Source organism: Hemicordylus capensis, chromosome 6 (assembly GCF_027244095.1).
Source record: "Hemicordylus capensis ecotype Gifberg chromosome 6, rHemCap1.1.pri, whole genome shotgun sequence".
NCBI classification, from domain to species: domain Eukaryota; kingdom Metazoa; phylum Chordata; class Lepidosauria; order Squamata; family Cordylidae; genus Hemicordylus; species Hemicordylus capensis.
The window spans coordinates 132,621,421-132,633,365 of NC_069662.1; the positions used below are offsets into that span (position 1 = coordinate 132,621,421).

General features: G+C 42.8%; 1 protein-coding gene across 4 annotated transcripts in view; it reads left to right on the forward strand.

Annotated features, from left to right (window-relative positions):
• PEX1 (peroxisomal biogenesis factor 1) overlaps positions 1 to 11,945 on the forward strand; it is a 54,267-nt gene that overhangs the window by 16,371 nt on the left and 25,951 nt on the right. For all 4 annotated transcript variants that reach the window (XM_053261765.1, XM_053261762.1, XM_053261763.1 and 1 more), the window contains exons 9-14: positions 3,735 to 3,832; positions 5,001 to 5,133; positions 5,764 to 5,860; positions 10,421 to 10,591; positions 11,135 to 11,289; positions 11,533 to 11,719. In XM_053261765.1, coding sequence (XP_053117740.1) covers positions 3,735 to 3,832; positions 5,001 to 5,133; positions 5,764 to 5,860; positions 10,421 to 10,591; positions 11,135 to 11,289; positions 11,533 to 11,719 — 841 coding nt within the window. The remainder of the gene's footprint in view (positions 1 to 3,734; positions 3,833 to 5,000; positions 5,134 to 5,763; positions 5,861 to 10,420; positions 10,592 to 11,134; positions 11,290 to 11,532; positions 11,720 to 11,945) is intronic.

Sequence of the window (11,945 nt, forward strand, 5' to 3'; positions counted from 1 at the left end):
GGAAAAAGTATTGCCTAACCCCGGTATCCACCATATCTTACATTGGTGCAGTACTGGATGCCAGTGTGGGAAGAGCTTTCTTACCAGAGGAACACTACCTGACCATCGCACTAATGGTTCAGCAAAGACAATCCCTTACAGACAGCACGTCAAATACAACACTTGCTGGGCCTGATGGCCTCCTGCAAATCAACTGTGCGCTACATCTGGTTGAAAATGCAGAAACTTCAACTGTGGTTCCTGTCTTCATTTTGCCTAAACAGGGACAGCCCTACGAAACAGCTACGTCTGCCTCTACCAGTCCTACAATCTCTGTCTTGGTGGACACGACGGCTCAACTTTCTCAGGGGAATACCCTTTCAGGCACAGACTTCGTCAGTGTGGGTCACGACGGATGCTTCACTCCAAGGTTGGGGTGGACATTGCAGTGCTACGTTGACGCAAAGTCTCTGGACCCATGCCCAACATCATTTCCATATAAACTTCCTGGAACTATTGGCAGTTTACCAAGCCATGAAAGCCTTCCTCCCAATGCTGAGAGGGAGGGTGGTACAACTACACTTGGACAACACTATCGCCATTGCCTACCTCAGCAGACAGGGCGGGATGGTCTCCAGGTCTCTATGTGCCCTGAGCATTCAGATCTGGCATTGATGTATCAAGAACAGCATTATCCTGATGGCCATTCACATCAAAGGCACGGACAACGTACTGGCGGATGGCCTCAGCCACTCATTCTTGACAGAAATCCGACACGAGTGAGAACTGAACACCACTTACCTGCACAGGATCTTCGATCTCTGGGGTCACCCGGAGATCAATTTATTTGCTACAGCACAGAACACAAAATGCGGGCTGTTCTGCTCAAGAGCTGGCCACGACCCTCTGTCTTTGGGGGATGCCTTCCAGATGGACTGGTAGAGTCATTGGACTTACATGTTCCCCCTGTTACCTCTTGTGAGCAGAGTTGTGGCACAAATCCTGGCAGGCCATGTGAAGTGCATCCTGATCACGCCTTGGTGGCCCCACCAAGCATGGTTTCCACATCTACTCATACTAGCTTTGAACACTTTTCAGAGGCTTCCGAACTGTCCAGATCTCCTGACTCAGGAAAACGGGCGCCTTCTACATCTAGAAGTACTAACCCTACAACTAACAACGTGGAAGATCGACTGCTGAAATGGATCATGCTGAATCAACACAAACCATCTACAAGGAGAAACTATGTCAGCAAGTGGAAGAGATTTTCTGTCTGCGCTTCTCGGCATGCTTTCTGTCCTAAGGAGGCCTCCATCCGTGAGATCCTACTTTATCTGACCTCTCTGAAAACGGCAAAGCTCTCAAATGTGTCAGTCAAAGTCCACCTAGCGGCACGATTGTCTAGACATCCAGAGTGGGATGGCAGGACAGTGTTCTCCCATCCCTCATGCAAAAGTTTCTTGAAAGGCCTCACTAACCTGTATCCTCCTATCCATAAACCGCTTGAGCAGTGGAGCATCTTGCTGGTCCTTTCTGCCCTGACTGAGCCACCTTTCAAACCCATGTGTTCCGCAACGTTGAATTTGGCATCCTTGAAAACTGCCTTCTTGGTGGCTATCACTACTGCTCGCAGGGTGAGTGAACGTACGACTCTCCGAATGGATGTCCCTTATGCCCGGTTCTACCTGGACAATGTCCTCCTGTGGCCGGGCATCACTTTTTTTAACCTAAAATCATGACTGATTTCCACATCAGTCAGGACATTATGCTACCCACCTTCTTTAAGACACCAACCATGCCTTTAGAAAAGGCTCTACATTGTAAACTGCCCTAAGCCATTATTGTAAACCGCCCTGAGCCATTTTGGAAGTGCGGTGTAAAAATCAGATAGATAGATAGATAAATAATACATTTCTTGGATGTTTGCAGAGCGCTTCTCTATCTTTCTAAAACTAAGCCTTTCCAGTCATTAAGGAGGCTATTTGTGTTCTATAAGGGTGTGGCCAAAGGACAGGCATTATCTAGACAAAGACGATCACACTGTGTCCTGAACTGATAGCCCAGCTATCCCTACAGGATTTACAGCCCCATTAAAGTAAACAGAAAGCAGCAACGAAACTGGATGAAGGAAAATAAAAGGCTCGCAAAGAAAACAGTAAATGAATAAAGTCCCCTGAACTGAAACTAGGTACCCCCTTCTAACAATAACTGAGTAATAAGTGGAAGGAAAAGACAAAACAAGGAATGAAACAAGCAAAGGACACAGAACAAGGAATAAAGGGAACAATGCAGGGAAGTACAGACAAGACAGACTGGAACACGGAAAAGATATAATATGCAAGAGCACACTACAAGCTGCCAGCGAAGTTGCAAACAGCAACTCAGCCATGGGAGACAGTTGAATATATATGGTTCCACAGAACCAACAACCAATCAGGCTTCCCTGAGTCTGCAGTTTGGCTTTCTTTCTTGTGATCTCCTGCACCTGCGTGAGTCCCACTGAGCCTGTCTTTTGATACGTCGTCTCAATACAGGGGAAATCCCAGGCTCTTCCTCATCAGAAACCAAGTCTGGCAGCTGTTGAGAATCTTCAGCTCCAGAGTCTGGTTTCTCTGCCAATTCTTGTTGCTGTGGCTCACTAGCAGGCGAGTCCTCCTGCTCTGATTCTTCTGATTCTGAAGTCTGAGCCATGACACACTGGCTTGTGGAAGCCATCCATCTGACTTACTCTCTACAGAAAATTCAGCCACCAAAGACCATCAAGGCACATTCCATAAGAGCTTATGGTGTTTCAGCAGCTCAACTGTCCAGCATATCTTTTCAAGACATTTGTAAGGCCGCTACTTGGTCTTCTGAGCAACCATTTGTAAAGCACTATGCCATTGACTTTCATTCTGCGGCGGAGGCAAATTTTGAGAGAGGTGTCCTCAAAAGGGTGTTACAATAACACTACTGCTCCCTCCTCCTTAAGGAGCTAACTAAACGCCAATTCTAATGGATTCAGTGGTTCATGACCCAGATAAACAGGTTGCTCACCTGTAACTGATGATCTGGTAGTGATCCGTTGATATCCATTAGACCCTCCCGAACCTCCCCTCCGCAGTAGTACTTACCTTGCTATAGTAGAACTTACCTGCTTACTCGACTGCTTCGCGGTCTCCAAGGAACTGAGGTGCCTGTGCTCCCTCCTGTCTTAAATAGCCATGTGGTCATGTGGGGCGGGGCGCAGGTGCCGAAAAGGAGCTGTAGAACTCGACACCGAGAAGCTTCCGTGCAGGTACAGAACCTATTCTAATGGATATCAACGGATCACTACCAGATCATCAGTTACAGGTGAGCAACCTGTTTTTGTTTTCTGGGTTCATACACAATGGCAGATTTTGGTTTGTTTTAAGCCACAAATGGAAGCAGCAAATTCCAAGGCCATAGAGGCAGAGGAGATCTGAATTAGAAGCAAATGTGAAAATCATCCAATACTTTCAATTTAGTAGTATAGCAAATATTTCTTGGGCATTTATACAGCCAAGGAACAATCCGTTACACTGTTATGCTCCTTAAGATTAAAATTGCTTCATGTGGTTTTTAGCAGAATATTTAAGTTCAGGTTGATGCTAAATTTAATATATGGTAGCAATCTGTTATTATTAGAGCATTATTTTCCCCCACCCACACCCCAAGCATGTTCTAAAAATGTAGCTGGCCTCCATCTTATCAGCGCTAATTCAGCTTCTAAATAACAACTATCTTTTATGCAGGTTCTGCTACATCCCGAGAGCTCAGTAGCCAATGGTGGTGGTAGCACAGAGTCATCTTGTGACCTGATCCTCCCATGGTTCAGTCTGAACTGTTTAGGGTAAGATATTGTGGCTGTATCACAAAATAGAAGTAGAAGTCCATAATAAAGAAACTCTAAGAATGTAAAGGTTCCCCCCCCCCCCGAAAATGCACAATATCAGAAATACTGAGAGGAGTCCTCAACCTTCAAACAGATTGTGTTCAAAAAGTCCATCTGTAAGTTGGATGTTCATAACTCAGAATGCATATAGCTCCTATGAGGGATGGTATGATTGTATGTGTGGGTTGGCATTTGTAAGTTGTGGACTTCCTATTTAATATATTATGGAGCTTTGATTGTAAGTCTTGATCATTTATAAGGTGTTTGTAAGTTAGTGAGTGCCTGTATCTTAATTGCCTATACATTTGTAATTAAAGGGAACATTAGGTTTTTATCATAATCTGGAGTCCTGTTCTGTCAATATTTAAGCACATGTTTAATTTAGCCATGGGATTCAGAAACCAGACAAGTATCAAGCAGCAGTGTGATACACAAGCGAATTGGATTCATACATAGTACAACACACAAACTTTGGCTTGGTAGGTGCAGCAATGCCCTCTATTTTAGGTTGTACCCATCTATCTGAACACATCATATATGTATTAGGGTATAGCAAATATACTGTGAAGATGCAGCAGCACTTCTTGACTTATGGGGAATGTGCTTATGACAAACATTCTACACTTTTGCAACTGCTACAACCATGAAGCTACAGGAACAGCTGGCAGCATTATATCCATAGGTTGCTTTTGCATAAATAAGTCACTTTGGGCTATTTCAAGATAACAGGTATTATCAAATTTGGGAAGAGAGCTGGTCTTGTGGTAGCAAGCATGACTTGTCCCCTAAAGCTAAGCAGGATCCGCCCTGGTTGCATACGAAAGGGAGACTAGAAGTGTGAGCGCTGTAAGATATTCCCCTCAGGGGATGGAGCCGCTCTGGGAAGAGCATCTAGACTCCAAGTTCCCTTCCTGGCATCTCCAAGATAGGGCTGAGAGAGATTCCTGCCTGCAACCTTGGAGAAGCCGGCTGCCAGTCTGTGTAGACAATACTGAGCGAGATGGACCTATGGTCTGACTGAGTATATGGCAGCTTCCTATGTTCAGATAGCTAGTGCCTTATATTATTTTGTTTGATATGATTAGGGGGCATTCAGTTTTCAATTTTGTTAATATTTACTTTGCAGAGGAATAGATAAACTAGGATTATCCTCCTTTAAGCATATATCACACAGCCTCTTGGGACGACCACTGTCTCAGAAGCTAGCCACCATATCTGCTGGACTACGCAGTGGAGGTATCCTGATTACTGGAGCAAAGGTACATATTTACATTTATCTATGCATTAGCATGAAAAAGTGTTAAGTTTCTATTATTCCATTTTAAATGCCAGACAGTCATGATTTGTTTTCTCATTTGCTTCACTAGAAACAGAAAATGCAAATTAAAATAAAATCCTGGATTATACAATTTGTTTCTCTTGCTGCTGCGGAATATTTTTTCTACAGTACACTTTGGTTGTATTGACTTATGCGTCTTTTAAAACTGTCTTAAGTATAGGAAATAAACACTTCCTATTCATTTCCATCTTTATTTCATTTGTAAATGAAGTGCCAGGGTAGGTAGAATAAAATTAAAGCTCTCTGATACTATGAAACTGGCAGTAAATAGATGAGGTTGCAGCTAAAGATGGCTAAGGTGAGCTGAGCTATGCGGAACATGCTACTGCTTCAGTGAGTGCATCTCTTCCTGAAGGTACTCTCATGCAGTTCCAGGAATTCTAGACTCTTGCATAGTTTTTTTTCATTTTATTGGAGCTTGTGTGGAACTAATTCCTGACGGGCTTTATTCTATGTTTATTTCCGTAGGAAAAATCCATAGAAACAGATGAGGATAGTAGTTTTTCTGGGTCTTTCTTTTTGAAGATTTCAGTCCCAATTTATTTTATAGGGAAGCGGCAAGTCAACATTAGCAAAGGCTATCTGCAAAGAAGCATTTGATCGACTGGATGCTCATGTGGAAGTAGTTGACTGTAAAGCTTTAAGAGGTACAAGTTGAGTTGTGTCCTTTCTATAACACTTGTCAGAATGTGAAATATTTTACTGTTCTTATTTAATACTGTATATACGACTACTGTGAATATTTATATACTGCATTTCAACCAAATTTCTCAAAACAGTTTACATAGAAAAATAATATGGATTTTTGAAGTGATCCATGTTCCCTCAACCTGGGTTCTGCGCCTGCACGGTAGTCCCTCATGGAAGAATTCAAAGCGCTTTGAGGCTCTCTTTGGCTTTGCCAAATTGCACATGTGTATGACTGTTATTTTCAACAAGAGAGCGCCATTCTCCTCAGTTCCTTCTCAGCCACTGCAATGTTCACATCAGGAAAGATTGACTCTGCTCTCCTCATTCTTTAAATAATTGATCTGGATCGTGATCCATTATAATCATAAGAATGTGCCTGCGCAGGGACCTCACGGGTTAATTGAATAGCTCCTCGTGACACCCTGCCTGCCTGCACATGCAGTGCTGAGTTCGTTAAGAGTGGCGATTGGAGCATCACAAGGAGCTACTCAATCAGCCCGCGAGGTCCCTGCGCAGGCACAGAACCCAATCCTTATGACTACAACGAATCACTTCCAGATCTTTAGTTACAGGTAAGCAACCTGTATTTCAACAACCTACCAAGTTTTCCCACCACATGGAAGCTGCATGCGGAGGGGGTTTTGTAATTTTCAATTGATAAAAAAGGAAGAGAGTCTCCCTGGACACTCACCCAAATCCAGGAAGGAGTTAAACTCTGTAATTAGGGTGTGGTGGCAGCGATTACCAAGGAACAGTTAAGTTTTAACGGAATAGCCTTTGTTGAGCAAACATGAAGACAATGAATCAACATTTTTCTTTCCCCCACGTGGACTTGTTCTGAGACAAAGACTGGGCTTAAATCTGCTATTTGCTACAGTCTGTTTCTCAGTTTCTCTATATCTCGCCCCTACTGCTCTAATGGATGCTAGGAAGACTTTTTAGAAAATGTACCTCTTGTGGGTGTACTTTACCCTTATTAGATAAGCAGTATATAAATATTTGTTGTATTGTCATATCATACTGTCTTTGAATGAGTGGTGTTCCTGTCCAGGAGAGTCATGAAGGAAATGTGCTGGTGAGAAGCTGGATAAAAGTCCCACACGATCAGCAAAAGGATTCTAGGTCGGAGTGGTGACTGGCATCTCTGTTGAAGTGGTGACTCATGCCATTGTCATCATCGAAGAGGAAAAAGCGACGAACAAAGTCTTTGAGCCAAGGAACCAGTGCAGGAGCCAACACTGAAAATGAGGTCGAACGTTGGATTGAAGACAGAGAAGTGGTAGACGAAGCCAATAGAGATGTCGGTGAAACCCTTGACATGGACGCAGGTGATGAAGTGGGCAAAGAAGGTCTGAAGGACCCTTGCACGGTGGACGGTGAAGGGGTATGAGGTGATGTCATCCATGCTGACGAAGTAGATGGCTTTGGTCTCATTGAGCACTGAGCTATCTATTCTAATGGCCTCTGAAAATGCATGGAGGCCCACTGCAAACTCTGCAGTTCCCACATGGAGGCCTGAACTGCTATTCAGAACTTCCAAGGCTTCTTGGAATTCTATTGGATCCAATAACCTTCTCAGGTGGACCATCCTAATGGGCCCCTCACCCTTGCAGAGGTGGAATGTGATTGTGAGTCGAACCCTAACCAGATGGTGGTCCTTCCATGACAATGGGGAAATCACAGGAGTTCCCACACATGGAACATTACCCTGATCAGAGTGAAAGACCAGATCAAGCGTGTGACCAGCAATGTGCGTCGGACCTGAGACTGCTTGGGATAGGCCAATAGTTGTGTCCACTATGAACTCCTGAGCCGCCCTGGACAAATTGGTCTTGAAGTGAACATTGGAGTTCCCCACCAGCACAAGCCTGGGAGATTCCAACTCCAAGACCAAGACCAAATCCATCACTCAGTTAGGGACTCTGTTGGGCAGCAAGGTGGACTGGAGTGTTGTACACCAACAGAAGACCCAGTCTATGCCTGGTTTCCAAACTTAACTTAAGTACACACATTCTATATGGGCACAACCGACATATTGAATGAAGAGGTTCGTTCCCTGCTGGAGAAAGGTGCAATAGAACTTGTTCCCCCAGAAGACTGGGAGACGGGCTTCTATTCAAGGTATTTCCAGGTACCAAAATGGGATGGAGGCCTTCAGCCCATCATGGACTTCCTCAACCTGCACAAATATGTGAAGGCCAGGAAGTTCAGGATGATATCATTGCACACCATTCTCCCTTTGCTCATAGAGGATGCTTCACTCTTGACAGGCATGCCTTTAAAAGTGCCGAGTCTGTCCTTGACACCAACTTCCAATGCTTCTCTGATAGGCTGGAGAGTGCATTCCAAGGATTTTCACACCCAGGGTGTCTGGACTCCTCAACAGCAATCTCTCCACATGAATCTTATGGCTTTTCTTGTAGCCATAACTTTGGCACATCGTGTCAGCAAGCTAAGAGCCCTCCATGCTGACTCACCGACTCACAGATACTAAGAAACTCTTCATTTCTTACAAAGGGGGAAATAGAGGCCACCCTATTTCTCAACAAAGACTTTGTCATTGGCTTGTGGACCTCATTATCCTATTTTACCACAAACAAGGAGTTTAGCCCCATTGGAAGATCAGGACACACTCCACTCGGACCATGGCTGCGTTGGCAGCTGATATGTCTGGCATCAAAATGAAGGACATCTGCAAGGCGGCTGCCTGGTCCTCAGACTTACCTTTCATTAAACACAATGCTGTGGACATCCACTCAGTGGCAGAGGCCAACTTTGGGTGGGCAGTTAAAAAAGGTTCTCTGAAAGGTATCCTAGCTCCCACCTCCATCTTGGTGAGCTGGTTAATCACCCAGGTTGTAAGGGAACATGGATCACCTCAAAGATAAAAAGGTTGATTACCTGTAACAGGTGATCTTTCTGGTGACCTATGTTCACTCACAATACCCACCCAGCCTACCCCGCTGCTGGGATAACTCTGTAGTTATAGTGCCTTACCTGGCTTTGCTTACGGACATGCTTCTTCACTCGTCACAGCGGCCAATCAAGAACTGAGAAGAATGGTGCTATCCCACCAAAAATAATGGCCGTGAGCGATTTTGCAGAGCCAAATTGCTCCTCAAAGAGCTTGGAATTCTTCCACGAGGGTCTACTGCGCAGGCACAGAACCCAGGTTGTGAGTGAACATGGATCACCAGAAAGATCACCTGTTACAGGTAAGCAGCCTGTTTTTCCCTGTCTCCAACGGGCTCGCAGTCTAAAAAGAAGCATAAGTTAGACACCAGCAACAGCCACTAGAGGGACACTGTGCTGGGGTTGGACAAGACTAGTTGCTCAATCCCTGCTAAATAGAAGAGAATCACTACTTTAAAAGGTGTCTCTTTGCTCATTTAACAGGTCTCAACAGCAGCTCTTAAGAATTCATTAGGATAAAAGAGATTGTTTTTCAGAGGCCACCCATTAAACTTCATGATTGAGCAAAGGTTTGAAGTTAAGTTCCATGTCCAAACCCAGCGCTCTACATCCCACATGGGCCTTAATCTTCATATCTTAGACCTTGCTGCTATTATACAAAATAAGTATTTTAGCAACTAGCTGGAGGCGGCAAATAGATGTGACCCTTTCCCTTTTGAGAAGCTCATTAATATAATACAGAAGATTACCCACATTCTTCCCTTTTCCTCTGTTGGGATGAAATATCTACTGATATAAACATGTCGTGTTTCTGCTATTCGAGTGTTTCCCAACCTGTGGTACTCCAGATGTTGAACTGCAACCCCATCATCACTAGCCACAATAAATTGTAGCTGAGTCTGATGGGAGTTGTACTCCAGATGTTGCTGAATTACCACAGTGGTTGGTAACCACTGCACTATTTCATTTTGTGTCACTTAGACTGCAACCCTATGCACACTTTGTTGGAAATAAGTTCCATTGTACTCAGTGGGACTTACTTCCAAGTGGACTTACATTGGGTGGTTGTTAGAGGTCACTCAACACCTTACTCCATGGACCAAACCAAAAAGTATTCCAGCCTCTCTTTATGGCCATTGTGACAGATGCCAGCCCTTCCTCTTTGTAGCATTCCCCTTATAATAACTCATAGCATTTATTAACATTTTAGGGTGTTCAAAGCATTTCTCATATAACTGTCCTATAATGTAGGTGAGTAATGTTATTCCCACACTACATGTGTGGGGCTGAGTGATTTGTCTAAGGCCACCTAGTAAGTTCATGATGGGGTGCGAGTCAAACTGAGGGTTTCCCAAATCATTGCCATTATTCTACTTCAGAACTCTCCCTGTATGTTTGAGAGAGAGAAAGAAGTTAGGGAAGACTCTAAGGGAGTTTCATAATTCTAAACTGGGTCCTATTACAGCCCTCTACTATAACTGGAATGTGGAATAGGATCATATAAGGCTAGACTTCACCCATTATTTTACAACATTATAAATTGTATTGGAAGTTACATACTTTCCCTTCTGTATCTTTCTACTCACCATATATTTGTGTTTTAGGAAAAAGATTAGAAAACATACGGAAAAAACTAGAAGAGGCATTTCTAGAGGCAGGATGGAGACAACCATCTGTTGTTCTGTTAGATGATCTCGATCACATAGTTGGTGTTCCCCTTGCTCCAGAACATGAGAATAGTCCTGAAGCAGTCCAAAGCATTCGCCTAGCTCATGGTAATGGCTTGCCAGCTAGTTGTTGCTGGCTATATTTTTAACTGTTCTTTATTAACAGTCTTGATAAGAGTGGCCCACATTTTGCACAGCCTTATGCCAGCATTTCCAAGATACTTCCAAGTTCCACACTTGCTCTTTGGGAGCACAACATAGATTGGAAACAAGGGAAGTGCATGCATGCAACTGTAAATATTTGCGGACTTGCCCTCTTATGCAAGATTGCTGGTGCTTCCTTAGACGCCTACCGTTGCATGGTGTAAGCCTGCACAATATGTGGCCACTCTTGAAATTTGAAACTTTTCAGGTTCTGGTTTATTGGATGTTAATTATTTCAGATTCAATAGGAAAATATTTTGCTTCATAGGGTTATGTAATATTGATATAAAGGAAAGCTATATTGCTTAAACTAGTTACATATTCAAACTATGCATTGGGAAATAAGGTATTTCTGTAAAACTTAAAGAAAACATGTATCTGCTATTTTATATTACTTTTGATGTGCTGATGGTTATACTTTGAACTTATTTATTTTTCTATTTCTAGTTCTGAAAGATATGATAAAAGAAATTATTTCCATGTGCAGTTTGATTGCACTTATTGCCACAAGTCCATCTGAACAATCATTACATCCTTCCATTGTGTCTGCCCAAGGAATTCACATATTTCAAAATTTCCAACATATCAAGGTTCCAAATCAGGTAAAAGCAATAACTGTATAATTTGGTCAAAACTGCTTAGCTACTTAAAGTTAGTGGGATTTATGTCCAATAACTTATTCAGTGCTGGGTTTACATAAAGTTCTTGTGATGTGTTGAACACATTTAGATTTGCACTTTATCACCTCATCAGAATTAGTATTTTAAATTCTTTTGAAAAGTGGTGTATTTTTTCTCCTAGTTCTTATTCTGTTCTTTGTAAGTTTCTATTTGCCTTCTTTTCAGGGGCAACGATGTGAAATACTTCACTCCATAATCAAAAATAAACTTAACTTCAATACAGACAGATTATCTGATCTTGATCTCAATCAAATTGCAAAGGAAACAGAAGGATTTGTAGCAAGAGATTTGACAATGTTAGTTGATCGCGCCATACATTCGTGTGTGTCTAGCAGAAGAGGGTGTAAAAAAGGTGTGTACTACAGCCATTTGATTTCAATCCATAAATGTTCTTCTACCATACTAACTTTTTAATGGCTTAAAGAATAAAATAGTGTTTTATAATTCAAAATCTAATAAAGAAGTGCTAACATTGTAAGAGTATTATAAAACTCTAGGACACAGTAATTATGGGGTTAATAGAGCTATGGCATGATTGATTAACCTTACCATCTGATCACATGATGCATTCAAAAATG